Genomic DNA, 17,717 nt, shown 5'->3' on the forward strand with positions numbered 1-17,717 from the left:
TAGTGCGGAGTCAGCAGCTTCACCGGCGCAATGCTGACCCCTGCCGGATGGAGACTGCTACTGCACCCGAGCGACTTCAGCTTAAATTCACTTTTTACACATTAAAAATGAGATAAATTAAACATATTATTGTTTGATGATGAGGGAAAATTACCCTTTATTTCTATCCTTCATTTTGTTATTATTTATTTTCATTTTTTCGAGACAGGTGCAGTCAAATGCAGGGCGGTGTGCTCTCACTCATAAATAATGACAACAAGGTTAACAATAAGGAATATAAAGGATTAAAGGGGCACTATGAAAAAAGTGAATAAACAAGCTGGTCTCAGTGTCATGAGTCAGTGTCTTGTTCCTGTGATTCCTGTTTTATTTTGATATTTCGCCCTCATGTGTCACTTCTTGCTTTTCACTTCCTCCCAGTGTTTTTCCCTCTTCCCTCCTCACCCCACCTGTTCCTGATCCCCTCGTTAGTGTGTCTGTATATCCTCCTCATGTGTTTGTCAGTTCGTTGTTGTTAGATGTTACTGTCTTGGTCCGTCTTCCCCCATGTTGCCTCCCAGCATTTCTTCTCCAGTGTCTCCCCATTGGTATGTTTGGATTTTGACTCCTTGCTACTTTGTTTTTTGTCCTTGGTTTGTGTAGATTTCTTGTGTTTTGTACTTTCAGCTTTATTTAATTAAAGCTCACTTTTGGTTCCCCTATTTCCTGCCTCCTGTGTGTTGTCTGCGTTTGGGTCCTCTTCTCGTTTAAACAAAGTGTAACACTCTCGGGTCCCCGGATCACTGTTTGAAGCAGGAAAGATGGCAGCATGTTTAAGTAAAACAGTATGAAATTGTGTAGTCTCTTCTGTGCTCCCTCAAATAACCTGATGCAAAATGTGCAAATATAGTATTTAAATGCTAAAATTGCATTTTGTATCCATTCATATACAAATAACACCGACTGCTTGACGTTTTTTTAGTACGTAAAAATGTAGAATGTACATATGTCACAATTTCTTATGTCAGCCTACACAAACATAAAGAAAATAAACTATTTTGTAGCAGATTTTTGTGCAATGCAACGCTAGAAAATAAGCCTTTTTTTCCTGCAACCATATGTTTTGATGTCTTAATTTAATCTGGGCTGGGCACTTGTACATGCATGACACAAAAAATAACATAAATAACTATAATTAAAGGTGCAGTATGTAGTTTTGGGGGAAGAAAGAGAGATCTTCACTGACTGTTTTTTTTATGTCTAAACAAACTAAATAAATAAAAAACTCTTTGTTTTCTGAATAAACAAACTGACCTCAAAGGACAACACAGTTGCGTACTGTTTTACTTTGTTTATATGTGTCGGACCCTGCCATCGTCATCATCTAACTCATTAATATTATAAAAATAAAAATTCAGAGTTTGGATTACATAGTGCCCCTTTAATATATGTATATAAACATGATATATATGAAATCCCTTCTATGTTTAAACATATTTTGCCAATAAAGCCGATTCTGATTCTGTGATTCAAATTTTCAATGATGTAATTTTGTATTCTCTAAATAAAATAATCCCTTTTGTCAGAAACAATGTCGTGAGCAGGTCTGTTATTATCTTTTTCCTCCATTGAGCAAAAAACAGTAACCCACCTCATCTCGCCCTGCAGACTCCACCAGATGACATCAATGATTTAAGTTCCATCGAGGGCCAGACGAAATGGACCCTGCCCTCCACGGCTGCACGCTGGACCGCTGATAAAGACGATATATGAGCAGGAAGGAGCTTCGGGGCTTCATTCTGGCTTCACCACATTAGAGCCAATCCCAGGGCCCGAGAACATTCGGCCATTTGTCCTCAGGCGGACTCATCAGTCACACGAGAGACTTTTCACCACAGCGACTCTCTCAGAAAAGCCCTCGGCTCTGCTGCTGCTGATAGAAACAGTCCTCGACTCTTGGACGCTTGATGGAGGCTCTCCGTCAAGAACTGGAGATGAAACTATTTGTTTCAACGTTGCCAGAGCTGGAGCGAAGGATTTGCCAGGAGAAGGACTTTCCTTGGATCTCACCTCGGTCTTTTATCCTCTTTAGCTGAGCTGAGCAAACACATCTCACGATTATAAAACACCAGAATCGGTCTCAACTCAACAAACTGGTGAGTCACAATATGAAAAACTTTGATAAAAGCTCTTATCTTTGAGAGTTTTACAAAGTGGAATTGGGCGATAAAGCACAAAGAAAGATGTGGAGTGGGTTACAAGTTCAAGAACATGACAATAATATAACACAGATTACAAAATTGCATTTCATCTTATCTCGGCCTGTTCCAGACCTCTGAATCGCCGCCCACTGCTCAGATCCTTGAAACGATTAAAACGGCCTGGGTTTGCACTCGTTCAAGTGAGACTGTAACTTTTGCGAGATAAAGTAACACGGCAGTCTTTTTACAAATCAGAAGCTTCGTTCAGAAACAATAAAACTCAACTGTGTGCAACTTAACACGCTCAGAGACTTTCCTGCTACAGCCTCACTTGGTCTGGGATGAACGTTAGCTTTTGGTGGCTAATGTTAGCTAAGTTTGGCTGTATTTCGGTGTAACTGACGATTCAATACATTTTATTATCATGTACTATTACCCTGTAATCGTCACTTGTGGCTTTAATAACTATGCCTCAGAAAAAGGCTTCATAATTTTACTTTAACGGCCGTTTTCTTGGTTATAAAACAGTCAAGCCAACAGCTTTGTAGGCAGGATTAAAAATACAAACATGGCGGCAAACATCTATTCAAATAGTTGTAAGTTGGCTAACAGAAACAACTTGCAGGCTAGCCTACTTGCTGTAGATATAGCAGCCTACAATAGCCTCTTAGCACGTCTAGATAGCTCTAGGTTGGTTCATGCCGAGCGAGGTAGTGTGATCTAAAATAACGCTGCTACAGCAGTAGCAGCTGTATGTCTGCTGACTGACTGGAGTGTATATATTTGATAATAAATATATAATATAGCGCCTGTTACATAGTGACACACTTAAGTTAGAGAAGTAAGGGCTCGACTGCAAACCAAGTGTTTCAGGCAGTGCAGCAGTGTTTTCTGTGGGAGTCCCTAAGTCTGGGACCATTAGCTTATGGTGACTAGCTTTAGCTAATGTAATGTAAATTTTATGACTCTAACTTGTGCTACTGTTGGCTGCCATACTGTTTGTCTCATTTTAAAAACATCATTTACAAGATTACTTCATATTGTGTGGTTTTATTTGCCAGTGATGCTGTTTTTAAATATATATTCAAGGCACTGAGTACCTGAACTTTTACCCCGATGCTCAGATTTTGCATTTTAATCTCACAAAAACAACCTCAGCTGTCATCACATAATCCCCGAGTGCTTTACATCCCTGCATGTCTCTGTTTTGAATACTAGAGGGCACCAGCGCTCTCGTTTTTTAAGAAACAACAGAGATCACTGAGCCTTGTAGGAACTATCGAGAGTCACTTACTTTAATAACACAGAAAACATGATGATACATAAGATTTGCACCCCCTCCTCCACTGACTCAGTCTTTTTTGCCTCCTCCACCACATTACATGTATTAAAATATCCATCCCGGAGTGGAACAAGTGATTTTTACAAGCCGCTTCTCTTGTATTTCTTGCAGAAGTACAAGTATATAAGTACAAGTATGTAAGTAAGACCAGTCTGATGCTTGTTAACGTGCCCACAGCTGTAGATTACCCCCCCTCCGCACCGCTGTAACTTTATAATTGTGTTTACTTGTCTTTATTGGCACTACTTACTTAATGAAGATCTGTGTCGGGGCACTAAAGTGGATTGGAGTGAAAGTAAAGTCTGGTGAAGTATCGGGGTTGACTGCTAAGTCATCAGATTTAGGTTATTGTTAAAGTTTTCCTCGTCTTATTCATATACAATGTAATATATTTAATGGTAATTTAATTGAATTTCATTTTAATTCAGCTGTTCAATCAATAGCAGAAACGGGCCTATTGATGCTTGGGTTAATACATTTGATTCATGAGTAATTAATAACAGAAATAAATGAGATTTGATGCATTTAGCTGTGATTCATTATATCTATACTGGATGTACAGTAGCTGAACTGAGAGTAATTGACTCTCTGGAGGTTTCTTGATCTTGCTGTCCCCTGTTAGTGAAGCGATCTGGACCTCAAACACTTCCCGCCCACACCAGAATAGATCATTTCCCCCCTCATTTCCAATAGCCTACACAGTAAACAAAGTAGATGAGTTGAGGTCCCTCATCAACTGAAGTATTTCCACCGCCCGAGCCCTAATATGACTCTGTTTGCAAGCACGTCATTAGAGCGAGGCAGAGGTGGGCCTTATTATTTTTAATAATCTCCTCTTTTTGCTGCTTCTTAATCCCGGGAGCTCTGCAGTCGGCACTTCCCCTCTGTGCTCGTCAGTCCTGACTCCTTCCTCCTCCTCCTCCTCCTCCTCCTCCTCCTCCTCGTCCTCCTCCTCCTCCAGTGTTCAGGCTTAATGATGCTCTGTCATACCGGCTCGCCCTCACACCACAGGAGTCATTTTGCTGCTAATAGACTCGAAGTTTAAACTGCAATCAACACGAGAGGTTTAAAAAGCACCAAAGTCGACTGGTATCGCTGTGTTGATGAGGTGATTTGTCTCTGCAGTGGTTGAAGCTTGTTTATCATCTCTCTGCAAAATGACTGGAGGTTTTTGACTGTCTCCAGTGGGAGCTGCTCTTTTGTGTCTCTAACAATGCAGCGCTGCATTGTTAGGCGCATAATTGAAAACGGTTACTTGGAGACACTCCCAAGTCGATCACCATGGCCACAACTGGACTGACAAGTCTTGTCTTGCTTTTTGGAATTAATCCAGTTTTCAATGCAGTATTTTATCTGTTGTGTGATTCACAACGTCCGACACGAGTTCGCCCGAAAATGTAAATTCAGTCGCTATCTTCTCTCCCCCATGCCTGTGGAAAGTCGGCTGAAGTTTCACAGTCCACAAACTATTTCTGGAGCTTTACAGTAAAACAGCGTTGCAGGATTCTTCTGAACAACTGACGCACATGTGAACTGACAAACATAAAATAGCTCCAAATGAATCCAATTATCCCAAAGATCCCAAATGTATCTGAAAAGATGATATTTACACCCTTTTTAAGACAAAATCTTCACTGTTCCTTAGCAAAAATGGGTTGGTTGATTGGTTGGTTGGTTTTGTTGATTGGTTTGTTGATTGGTTGATTAGTTGGTTTTGTTGGTTTATTGGTTGGTTGGTTTGTTGATTGGTTCGTTGGTTGGTTTTGTTGGTTTGTTGATTGGTTGGTTGGTTTTGTTGGTTTGTTGGTTGGTTGGTTTGTTGATTGGTTCGTTGGTTGGTTTTGTTGGTTTGTTGATTGGTTGGTTGGTTTTGTTGGTTTGTTGGTTGGTTGGTTTGTTGATTGGTTCGTTGGTTGGTTTCGTTGGTTTGTTGGTTGGTTGATTGGTTCGTTGGTTAGTTAGTGAGAAAAATTGATGCACATCCTAGATCTCGGGAGCTAAAATTACGTTTAAGAAGTTATGGTTGTTTTTTTTAAATATAGTGATAGAGGGCTATCGAGGTTGATATTGGCTTGACTGTATAAAAGGGGACTGTTATGCCGTGGTGGAGGTATGCACTCTAGTTTTCAGTTGTTTTTTTATGTTTTAAAGTCCCCATCTACCTCCTACCTATTTTGCTGTGAAGCTCCAGAAATGCTTTGTGGACTACAAACCTACCTGTCTTTCAGTTGGTGAGAAGATAATAACTGAATTTCATTTTGGGGTGAACTGTTTCTTTAAAAATGCACCCTCATATCTCATCTTTTGCTAAATTACCTTACTTTAACTGGAATCTGACGTTGTCGCTTCAAGACAAAAGCAGCCGTTGTAAGACGAGTGTAATACAGAGTGGATTATGTCTGCTGCTCGTTCTGACACAACCTTAATCCTCTGTTTCATATAAAGCTTTTGTCACCTTCAGAACAGCCTGGTGACGACAGTATTTTAGTAATAGATGACGTGAGAGACTCAAACATACACATGAACAGCAGACCAAAAAGACTTTCCACTGAATCATGCAGGCACGACGCAGGGTATAAATATGTGCATACTCGTTGCTACTGGACACAACAATCAATAGATGAGTAATTGAGTGACGGTAGCATGCTGAAATGTAGTTAATTTAATAAAACGTGGGTTCCACATCATCCTCAGCTCGGCTGTGTGAAGGTTAAAAGCACAGAGAGAGCATTCAGGCTCAGGTTTCCACCCAGGGACCACCGGCAGTGGTGGATTTTATCTCCCAGAGAGTCAAATAAAGTCATCCCCTCCCTCCAAAACCCCCCAAAGTTCATGTATTGTATCTCCGAGGTGAGGTGAATGGTAAGCTTCATGTGGAGGTTGTTGCAGTGAAAAATGCTGCAGCTTCTTCCCTTTGCCCGGTCTAATAATGTGTCTAGTGATTTAAACTCTGTTCCAATGTTTTTATAATAAGCAAGAGGTGTTAATATCGCAATATTGCAGGATTCTCTTAATCAACAGGGGAGCACCGTTGTTGTTTCATAGATTTTTACTGGTCCTAGATTTCCCTTTAATTTCCTAGAAAGGGACGATTACGTAGGTCGGTTCCTTGAAAGCACCTAATTTGCTACTAATTACTGTACAGGGACTGCGGAGCTATGTTCATTGGGATACTTACAATTAATTACTTCTAATTAATTGCTAGCATAACCTTCTTATGCTATTAGTCTTTTATTCAGAGCGCAGCAAGTCAGTAAAACATGTTGATGTGATATTTTTCTACAGGAAAGCCTACAAATGCCTGAAATGATAACAGAATATTTACTGAATATTTACTTTGGTTTAGGTTTTATGGGCTGGACTGAGGAGTTGGGACAAACACGCTGCTCTGGATGTAAATAAAATCTCTTGACTTAATATGGCAGCCCAAAGGGGACAATATCAAAATGATCATTTAAACTTTAGCGCCCAGCTAACTTTAATGAGGATAAAGTAATGTAATGATGCAGCTCTTCTAGACTTCTAGGATCTCGTGGCTCTAGTTATGAGAGAGAAACGAGTCATTTTGGGGTTGTGATGCTCAAAAAAATGTATCCGCCACTTTACAGACCCTTTTTTCACAATGTTAGCTTATGTGAAAAAGTCTTTTTGGACCACAGCGCATCACGTGATGATGTAAATACACAGTTTGACCACTATGAAAACTGGCCTGGGGGCTTGACCAGAACCAGAGTTGGGCTAGTAAGCAACAGAACTGGGATTAGCAGCTTCTACATATGACATGACAGAGGTGAAACGACCAAAGGAGACGTTGACGGTGGAAGATAATAAGAGAAAAAGATACAGTCACAGAGAAAGCAGAGAGTCTCAGTCTGATTTTCCGTCGTTGGCGTCAGGTTCGCTAAATAAAAGGCAGCATGACAGACGCCCAGCTGGACTTCTACTGTTGGACTTTTGCTGTTTTGTGTTGCTGCACTAGCCTGATGTTTGGCTGTGTTAGCAAAGTTATCAGCTCGCTATTTTTTGACTATAAGCTGAGTCAGCATCTTTTGAGCAGGTAGCATGTTATGCTGATGACGTTATATGGTTCGTGTTACGTTAGCTCAGCATTACTGTTTAAGCTGTCAGCAGCAAAATTCCTGAGCGTGCATGTTTTTACTTCAAGACGTAACATTGTTCTGACGTGCAGTGTTGTTTCAATCACTACATAATGTTGCTTTAACATTATCTGCAGGAACACACGATGTAAAAGCTCTGAAAACGCACCATACATCCACCTGACAGCTCAGTTTTTCTGCAACATTTATTTACATCACACATCAGCAGAATACAGTGTTACTCTTCACAGAAGACCAGTCAAAAAACTGCCGTAAACATTAATCAGATGGACCATCGCTTCTTCATTTTTTCAACCACATGATGCTCTGAAATACGTCTTATACTATTAATCAACATACAACATTGTAATAATTGTGAAAACAATGTCGAATGGAGCCTCAGCGCACTTTCTTGGCATCTTGTCACATGTTGGAACGTCTGCATTGTTGTTGTCTACAGCACATTCACCACATATAAATATAATACTGTACAGATACAGAAAAAAACATAAATAAATCATTTGGAGGGGAATATTAACCTACAATTTTCACAAATAAGATCCCAACAGTAGGTCCAAATTTCTTTTCATTGGTTATAAAATGCAGTATTTGGTTTAGAGCATTGGAAACATGCAACACTAGCTATGATTTGGGTGTTAAAGTCCTTAAAAATAATGTCAACTTAAAGGAAAATATGGCTGATATCACCTTGAAGCATTTCTCTAGTAAGAGTTCATTTGTGCTTTTTCGCTTGTTCCTACGCTGCACTATGTCTATGTAATATAAATTACACAGATTTCACAAAAGGAATATATGAATTACTGATGTCTAATTAATATATCTTTTATAACTGTTATATCTGGTGATCGAGGATGAAGAAGCAACAACACAAACTGTCTTTCAAAAACAATTTTAACATCTTTCCAAGTAGTAGAACGTCAATTAATACTGTGCGGCAGTGGAAAAATATGCAGATGGATGATGTGCTGCAAGAAACATCACAAATTCTTGTTTCCTGAATCAAAGTGCCTTCTTCACCACAACATAACGACGATAAAAGTGTATTTCGGGTTGGAAATCAAGTCAAAATCTGCGCACTCAGAGCGACGACAGCAACGGCATCGACGAGAAAGAAAACTGACAGTGCTGTTTTTCAAACCATCAAACAAAGCCCACGAAATGAAAGCAAAAAAACCCCGTCTTTTTCTACAATGACTTCCACCGGCACCTTTTACAGCGTGTAATAACCAGAAAATAACTTCAGAGCAGCTTCCTCACAAAAACGCTCCACTTCACAAAAAGGCAAAGAAATCGAGAGACGGCTCGAAACGAGAGCGATAAATGATTCAGAAAGCTCGGTTTGCTTCCACTTCTCCAGGTTTCCAGAGTCGTTCTGATTGGTTCCGGTGTCATATCGATCAGAATAACGATACAAAGTCAGTGTGGTGTCCAAATCTGCTCCTTCGGTGTATCCGAGTAAGGTCCGAGCTCCAAGGTGAACCTGTGAGAAAAAGGCACAGTAAATAAATGTCACTCGAGGCACAATAAAGTGCACTGAGATGTCTGAAAATACACGTTTGTGTCCTATTCCAGGCTCGCCAAATTCATGGTGACGCCCTACTGTTGCACCCATACGTTGTTATCGAACATCTCGGTCCAGAAGTGCATTATTCTGCTTCTTTAACAATCTCCTCGGACAGAATTTGGATTCTGGCTGCGGGAAATAAAACATTTAATAAGCGTTGAAGGCCGGCTCGAGTCGGTCGGCCTCCGGTTCATCACAAAGGTGTTGGACGGGGTTGAGGTCAAGGCTCTGTGCAGGCTAGTCCGATTCTTTTACAACAGCTCATTGCTTGGACTGAGGAAATTAAGCTCCATCTCCCAGTTCACTAAATAACAATATATCTTGTTTGTTTAATCCATAAAAAAATGAAGCTTAAAAATCATAAATGACTGTTTCTTGGCTCTGTTGATCTTTACTCTTCAGAAGTTTCAAGGCAACTGCCTCCAACAAAGAAATATTGCACCACTTAACCATCTAAAAATCGTAAATGTTTGTTTTTTTTCCACTTTTTTCTTCAGGAGAATCATGTTACCTTCAGAAGGCGCAAAGCTAGATGTTTCCACCTATTTTCAACCTTTGTGCTAAGCTAAACTAACCTTGTCCTGATGTTATCCTCTCCTTTAAAGGTCCAATTTGTAAGATAGTTGATTATTGATTCTCATACTCATCAAATTCTTATGTGTTGGGTTGGTGGCCGGCAGTGCATCTCCGAAAATGTCAAACATTTGCTTTAATTTGAATCGAAGGGGCTCGTCCAAATGTGTTCAAGGCTGTCCACAAACATACTGTAAGGTGTTGATGAGGGAAAGCTTCAGATGTTAAAAAACGAGCAAACCTAAACCCCGACCTCAGCTCTTGGCTCTGAACTCTCTAAACATTACTCATTACTGCTGGCATGCAGCTACCACTATTATTTTGTCATCCAGTTTCCAGCAGCAAAAACTGCAAACAAGTTTATCGTGTTTAGCTGAAGTTGCAAGGACAACCTGAATCGATTTGACTGCGTGTCCTGCTGCCAAAAATCTTTAAACTTGCAGAATTGGGCCCTTTTGACTTCAGGTCACAAGCGTTAATTCAGTTGGGCTGTGTAGCGTGAACCAAAAGAAACAAAAGTGACCGAAGGGGAAACAAACTGTACAGCGGAGGCGTGCGATGGGATCCTCCGTCTACGTCGCAGAGAGGAGCGTCAGCAGCGGCAGGAAGAAGGTCAGGAAGAGGAGACGGCGGCTCATCTGTAGGCTCGACATCGCCGCCGAGGGGACGGGACGCTTCCTCCTGGGCCCGTTGCAGAGCGCCGTGTTGCAGCAGGAGATGCACACTGAGTTCAGCCGGCCCGTGCAGAACTGCTGGTAGCCGGAGGAGGCGATGAGGCAAGCCCCGGAGGAGGCACAGGATTTCCGATAATGTATTCCTGCAACAAAAAAAACACAGTGTTCTGAATTTGTAAGTGTCCAGACGGAGCACGATCTGTTATCGGCCAGTCATCCAGCTCTGAGATGTTGCAAAACATATCAGGTTTTCCCTGTTGTAATTGGATTGCTCGGATTGAAGATGCAACTTATAAGAGCCTTTGCGTTTTTGCAATGCTGCAGCATTTTTATTGCACTTTACTGCGACGGAGCTATTGGCTTTCTGTCCGCTCTTATTAACTCATGTTAGTCAGCATGCTATGTGTTACTACAATCTGTACGCTTGTACGACGGAGGGGAACTCAACTTTTTATTGCCCTCCAGAGCCTCTGACTCTCTTATCAAGTGATGTTTCTTCATCTGGTCGAGATATATACTGCCGTCTTTATGTAATGTAGGTATTCTATCATTTATACGTCGTTCTGATTGTGTTATTTATCTTGGTTTCTGCTGTTTGCAAATGAAATTTCCCCTTACTGGACAGGAAAGGTTTGATTTAATCAAATTCAGATGAATTTGGCCGCTGTCGGCAGAATGTTACATTATCTGGCAGTGCTTTTTATTGATGAAGAAAGAGAAGAAATGCACAGCTGAGTGTTTTTTTCCTGCTTTCGGTTCGTCATACACAAGTTTACAGAAAGCTTCCGCAAAGGCGAAGCTTAAAATTAACCGAACAGTGTTGCAGATTCAATTTCTTACTCAAGACGTCCCAAAAAAAGCCACTGCTGCTGGCATCAAGCCTGTAACCATCAACAGAAACTGTTTTATATCCTCAGTAATCTTGACAAACGGAAAGGCTCAAGTTGTTTTGTTGCTCCAGAGTTTAAAGTAAGTGGCTGAAAACACCTCGGCCTCACTGGAAGTTTGATGATTTTAAAAACATCCAATTTGTGGCCAAGAAACAAAAAGAGGCAAACAAAGGCCGACTTCTCACTTCTAAGCAGAAACCATTGATTTTGCTGTCTGACATGATTTGATAAGTTGTAGCTAGCCAGCCAGCTAATTAAGCTAATGTAAGTTTAATGACTCACCAGCAGTTCAAAACACTGTCCTGGGTTGACTTTAAAGTTTGACTCATTTAAAACATAAGTCCTGGAAAAAAATGCACCTGATGTCTTCACAGGCTGCATGATGTCACGCCAAAAACCAAACTAAAGCTACACGTTCAGGTCAAATTAGCCCCCCCAGCTGATAATCGCTGTAGAGGACACAAGGAAGAAGCATATTTTATGCCAACGTGGCCGTACGGTGAAGGTTATATCGCCACCTGTTGCTTTGACGTACGCTTGACAGCCTGTGTTTGCGTTTTCATACCGCTGGTGTGGACGAGAATGTCTTTTTTAAACCAGAACAGCATCTTTAAAAATGCCCGTGTACTAGGTCTTATTCCAACATTATGATTTGGCTGCCTAATAGCTACTTAAACGCTGTTCATAGTTTAACTTTTTTAAAACTGGTGGGAGGTGCTGGAGTGTAAACTTGCCTTAAAGCGGGAAAGACCAAAACAGCGTCGCTAACGTTAACATTAATTGCGTTATCATCGGATCGGCTTCCGACACTGCATTTCTTTTAATTTAATGTGACTTCTAACCTCACAGATTGATGTAAATGATGGTCCATTACTACTGTAGCTGTTGAGCTAGTTAGCCAAACATGCTAATGTCTGCAGCTGATGATGGAGCAGATAAACACAGTTAAATCTATTCCTGATACCATTTCTCTTGTGTTTTTTGGCTAAAAAAAAACACTCCCCAAACTCTAAATGCTCTCCGGCGCCCTAAAGGCTGAACCATTTTATTATCTGTAACGCAGTGCAAAACTAATCTAATGCTGTGTCAGAGGCAGCTGAGGGAAAGTCTCTCTTCTTTGACGAATGAGCCGAATAAAGTGGTCCAGCGAGATAATGTTCGCCGGGGCTTTTCTGGAGCGACACAACAACAACGCACCGCCGTCATGACTCATATAAAGCCTGAGCAACAAAAACAGTGCAGGGGCTCGCATTTGTTTGCTTTTTAAAGCGTAGGTTTTTTTACACTGCGTGGAAAAACCGACGTGTTAACACAGTCTGATGCTCTGTCTGCAAAAACGGCACTTTCTGTTACACAGCGGGTTTTTTTTTCCCACACATCAATCAATGCTTCCCCTCTTTGTCTTTGAGGCTGAGGAAAGGAACAAAACAACAGATAACAATGTCTATTACTCTGAAAATCACAGGAGACTGTTTTGACCCGTCCAGCCTCTCGCTGGGTCGGTCACACCGAAGATTAAAAGGTGTCTGGAGGGAGTATTTCTGTCTTTTTTGCAAACAGGTGCAAACATCCCATCTGGTGTCGTTTATGACGGCTGCGCTCGCATGAATTATAGCAAAAAAGTGATATATTTTGACCTGCTGTTTTCCAGACAATTTTGTTTCCAACAGCACCGAGGCATCAGCACTTATGTTAATTCTCTGCTCCTGTTGGACATCAAGTACATTTCAGGTGCTTTGTGGATATAATTTATGCCTACCCTCGTCTGAATAGCAATAAAATCAAGCTTAATGCTCGTAGCTCCTGAGCGCAGTGTTCGTCTCCGTCTCCGGTTTCCAGACAGTCACCTTTCTCCCGCGGATAAATAGCTCCTCGGATACTTTTGGCTGACCCTTGCTGGGCATTCACGCCCTCGACTGTAAATCTTCATCGACTCTGCCCTGGATCTGATCACGGATTACGAAAAACCTTGAGAGCCTGTACCTCCGCCAAGGAAATACCTAAATCTAGATCCATATCAGCACCCAAATACCTTTTGAGACGATTGTGGCCGAATGTGCTCATATATCCAGATTTGTTCCCCAAAAACCAATCATTTGTTCCCTGGCCCATGGCCTAAACCTTCCACCAGTGTTGATTGAAATCTTTCAGGTTTTTCAGCGGCTGGAACAGTGTTGCTTGGAATAAACAGAAGGGAAAGTGGGCTGTGAGAGCCACCGTGGTAAACTCACCATCGGGTTTGACCAGCACCTCCTTCTGGCACATGTCCTGTACGTTGACGGTGCAGTTGACGATGTACTCCGGCGTGGAGCAGTCATTGTGCTTCATCTCTTCGCACTGGTAGCACTGGATCTGAAGGGCATCTCCTGCACCGAGCAGAAGGAAAAAGAGATGAATACTGAAGATAATCAACCAAGTATCCGGTTTAACCTGCAATACATCTGCTGTTTGTCAAATACGGAATAAAATTTCACAGAATTTCAGAAAATGGCCTTAGAATTTGAAGCATAAATGTTTGTTTTGTGCAAAGATTACAGCTGACACGTATACATGTACATCTTGGAGACGTTGGTCCGACGAATGTGGGTTGTGTTGGGGAACGTTTCCTAATTAGCAAATGCTCCCGATACTTCGTCTTTCCAGCATAACTTGCACCGACGCCTGCAAGACGTACGTGAGTTGTTGTGCTACATTAACATTTTGCGTGAAGATTGCTGAGATTAAGATGAAAAGATCTCTCGTGTGTTTGCAGTAAATACTGTATGAACAACAACCGTTAGCTTAGCTTAGCAAAAAGTCTGCAAACGTGAGAAAAATGTTAGCCTCGCTCTCTCCGAAGGTAAAAAGATGAAACTAACCCTAACCCTCTCTGCAAAAACTGAAGAAAAGAGTAAGCTAGCAACAGGTTTGCAAAGCTAGCCTAGCTAAGCTAACCTGCTGCTGGCTGACCCTGTACACATGAGAGTGGTACTGATCTTCTCCAATTCCAGAGCCACAACACATTAACTCTAATAAATCTTTAATTAGTTTACAAAAGATCGCAGTGTCATTGGTTCAACACGCTAGCTTCGTATTTCCTCTGAATGACTGAAGAGCTGGTTTGGGTTAAAATAGCATAGCTAGTAGCCTTTTTAGCTAACTGATACTTACATACTCACGTACATAACTTGGGTAACATAATTATGTCATTAATGTAGTTATATTAACTCAAACTATGATCTTTCCCTGAACCTAACCAAGTCGTATTGGTTAACAAAACTGAACCGTTGTCGGCAACAGACATACCGCTAAACTTTTGGCACGTAAGCGTGAAAGTGTGTTTCCCCAAATTTTGGACTACTCCTGTGAGATTAGTCTCGGTTAAAAAGCATCATATTTAAAGATAAAACTGTATTTAAAAGGTCCACTTTGTAAGAAAGTTGATTATTGAACCCACAGCGTCAGTATTTGGAAAAAAAACAAACTTTCTTACAAGATAGACCTTTAAAATGGAGAACTTAAGGGACTGAATCACTCCAGCTTCAACGAACACACTTCCTTTCCTCTGCATCAGAGCTCAGTGCCACCTACTTCCTGTTTACTGTGACTCCAATCTATACGTTCCTTTCTTTCCTTTTCCTTTTGTCTTCCTTACAGATTTTGCCTTTGATGGTGTCGCGGCTCCAAACAAAACTAATGGCTCCCGAGCGCTCGCAGAAGGGCAGCGCCGACTCTAAATGACTTCACAAAGCACACGAGCAGCTCCTCCGCCTAAAGTCTAATCTCGGGGGCTTTTCTGCTGTTTTTATTGGCCGTCTCCTGGGTGTCGATGGAGAGGTTATAGATTTTGCACATGGAGGTGAGCGCGCGCTTCGAATTCCCTTTCAACACCCATTTTTATAGGCGATAAAGCTGCATTTACAACACAAACAGGCAGTAAGAGGGACCTGAGATTGCCCTTGTGGATTCTCTTCGGTTCAGATAATAAAAATGGGATTGTCGGACTGCGACCGCGTCAAGTTTCATCTTTTAAAGCTGCCTGGATGAGCTTTTCTTATTGCCTGAAGCCTCGTTGATAATGTACGCGTCCGTTGAAACTGGAAAAACGTGCAGGAATCAAGATTTGAGAGCTAAAATGGACGTCGAGTGGATATTATGCCGTCAGTGTTGGTTAGATTGACGTCTTGGTGCCATTTAAAGATCATATTTGCTGACACTTTTCTCGCTTTGCAGGACGTCTGACAATATTAACACCGGCAGCTCAAGTCTATCAATTTATTGAGAGCTCACAATCACTTCTTTGTTGATTTTAATTACATAAGTCAGTGTTAATTGGCACTCTGGATTGTTTTATGCCACCTGCCAGGTTCAATTCCAACAGATATCATCATCATCATCACGAGGAGGCACTCAATCAAAAAACTTCCCCCCCAATCCGAACAGGCCTGCCCTTTCTTTCTTTCCCAAACATCCCACCGAGCCATCCGTCCCCTCTGACATATATTAGTGGCGTAATTATTGAAATGGCACCGAGCATTAATCTCAACTCTGACAGCGGCATCATCCGATAAAGGTCCACGAATATAACATCACAAACCCTCCGGCATAATTACTTTAAAGCAAGCCAACACCTGAGACGTCCATCCATCACCTGGAAGGAGGGTGATAACAGGGATGTTTCTTATTTTGGGGGGAATATCCGTCATACTGGAGGGTGAAATCCGGCTTATCAGTGTGGGAAAATTGCCTTTAATCTGTTTTTTTCACAACAGAAGTGGATGATAAGGAAGCAGAAACCAATGTCCTCACAAGCACGTTTACTAAAATGACTGCAGGCACTGAAAACAGCAAACTGAGCGTCCTTTTTCCTCAAATCAGGGTCCAAAACGGCATAAACAGGGCAGCATCTTCACCAACACTTGACAATCACTCATTCAAAGTGGAAACAAACGGCTCACAGGGAAGAGAGAAGCGCAAGTTTATGCGCACAGCACCGCTCGCTCCATCGGCGCGCAAAACCAGCACCAAGAAAACGCAGCATTTTCTCGGTTTCTTCCCTGAATCTTAACATGTTGCTCATGTTTCTCCAAAAGTATCTGAACTCCAACAGTGGATTTTTGTCTTGTATTCGGCACGTACCTCACACACGCAGAGGAATTTCGTTCCCCAAAAGGCAACAGTTATGTTTTTAAAGGTAATGACATAAAAAATGAAGTCGTTAACATTTTTGGGACAGGATATCAAGAGATTGAATTGTTTAAAATATCTGTATGATGGATGAAATGCTTGAAAATCATCCAAAAAAATGCGTAATAGTGGCGTTTTTCTTCCGTTGCGCATGGATCTAAACAGAAAGGATGCCAGAAAGTAAATCATAATTAAAAGACTTGTTTCATTGCTGGAAGCGCTTCCACAGTCTCTCCAACTCTCACCTACCTGCGTCGAGAAGGACTCCGAATAAAGTCGCAAAAACCAGAAGACGCATTCTCTCCCAAAAGACGCTCGGAGGGGAAACATCCGACCAAAATGAACTTCAGACGGGGACATGGAGGACGAGCCGCCGCGGAGGAGGAAGCCCAGCAGACGCGGATCCGCTGCTCATCCTGTCGGCTCGCAAAGCTCCGCAAAGTGAAGGGACCCTTCTCTCCTCTTCCTCTTCTTCCTCCTCTTCGTCTCCTTCCAGCAGCGCGACTGGAGACGAACCAGGAGCGCAGAAATCATAAAGCGCACCACGTGACGGCGGCTCAGAGATGGTGTTTTTATAATCTCGCTCAGTTTGTCTTCGTGCACCGACGACAGAGAGAGAGTTTACACATTTTTCTTTTTTTTTTTTTTTTTTTGTGGGGGCATTTTCTCGTTTTTGATGGGCTAGATTTTAATCATATTTCTGTAACGTGACTGTTGTGAGAGGGACGAAAAAGTGGCCGAATTCATATAAACACCACATCACATCTGTTCCTTTCAATATCTTGTTATTTTAGAGCTTTCTTTTGCATTTTCTGATAAAATCCTTTAAAAAACGAAAGGAGTTTGGTGCGTCCGCGCGCAATGGGTTGACATTTACAGTGATTTCTGATAAAATTCTACAAAGAATTGAGTTTTATGGTACTTTTTCACTCACGATGAGCCACTTAAACACTTTAATCAACCATCTGGACGGTTTTAAAAAACAATTATTTGCAAATATTAACATTTTTGATGATGTTTTATCAACAATTTTCATTTTTAAGGAAGATTTCAGCAGATTTTGGGGGATTATTTCAACTATTTCTCACTTTTCAATGTATTTATTGTGTTTTACATTTAATTACTCATATTTTCCTGTAATAACGCCACAGCAGTGATGCATTTTATTAACTTTTCTGCTCCTCTAAGTGCTTATGCGCTCATCTAAACT

At 41.4% G+C, this 17,717-nt stretch overlaps 1 protein-coding gene and 1 long non-coding RNA gene across 4 annotated transcripts in view; one reads left to right on the forward strand and one right to left on the reverse strand.

The window, feature by feature from the left end:
* Positions 1-499: 499 nt before the first annotated feature.
* LOC311253346 overlaps positions 500-17,717 on the forward strand; it is a 95,214-nt gene continuing 77,996 nt past the window's right edge. The window contains exons 1-3 of one of the 2 annotated variants that reach the window (XR_014621675.1): positions 500-587; positions 1,648-2,135; positions 14,978-15,444. This is a non-coding gene — a long non-coding RNA (uncharacterized lncRNA). Of the gene's footprint in view, positions 588-1,647; positions 2,136-14,977; positions 15,445-17,717 lie in introns of those variants that run through there. The other variant, XR_014621674.1, reaches the window with a different exon arrangement.
* LOC311253345 (ly6/PLAUR domain-containing protein 1-like) lies at positions 7,808-17,081 on the reverse strand. 2 transcript variants are annotated; one of them, XM_084347247.1, is made up of 4 exons: positions 16,757-17,081; positions 13,573-13,707; positions 10,301-10,594; positions 7,808-9,120 (listed from the first exon to the last, which is right to left on the reverse strand). In XM_084347247.1, exons 1-3 carry the CDS (start codon positions 16,803-16,805, stop codon positions 10,350-10,352), a joined length of 429 nt encoding a protein of 142 aa, XP_084203373.1. In that variant the 5' UTR covers positions 16,806-17,081; the 3' UTR covers positions 7,808-9,120; positions 10,301-10,349. The 2 variants fall into 2 exon arrangements, with proteins under 2 accessions (XP_084203373.1, XP_084203372.1); XM_084347246.1 differs by having other exon boundaries at positions 10,322-10,594; positions 16,757-17,077.

The sequence above is a fragment of the Pagrus pagrus genome, assembly GCF_965226575.1.
Source record: "Pagrus pagrus genome assembly, chromosome: 24".
NCBI lineage: Eukaryota > Metazoa > Chordata > Actinopteri > Spariformes > Sparidae > Pagrus > Pagrus pagrus.

Excerpts from the sequence above, each read along its gene's own strand:
- LOC311253345 (XM_084347247.1), bottom strand. The coding sequence starts at position 16,805 with ATGCGTCTTCTGGTTTTTGCGACTTTATTCGGAGTCCTTCTCGACGCA. Across the intron at positions 13,708-16,756 it reads CGGAGTCCTTCTCGACGCAG|GAGATGCCCTTCAGATCCAG; the intron begins GTAGGTGAGAGT and ends TGCTCGGTGCAG. Across the intron at positions 10,595-13,572 it reads GGTGCTGGTCAAACCCGATG|GAATACATTATCGGAAATCC; the intron begins GTGAGTTTACCA and ends TTTTTGTTGCAG.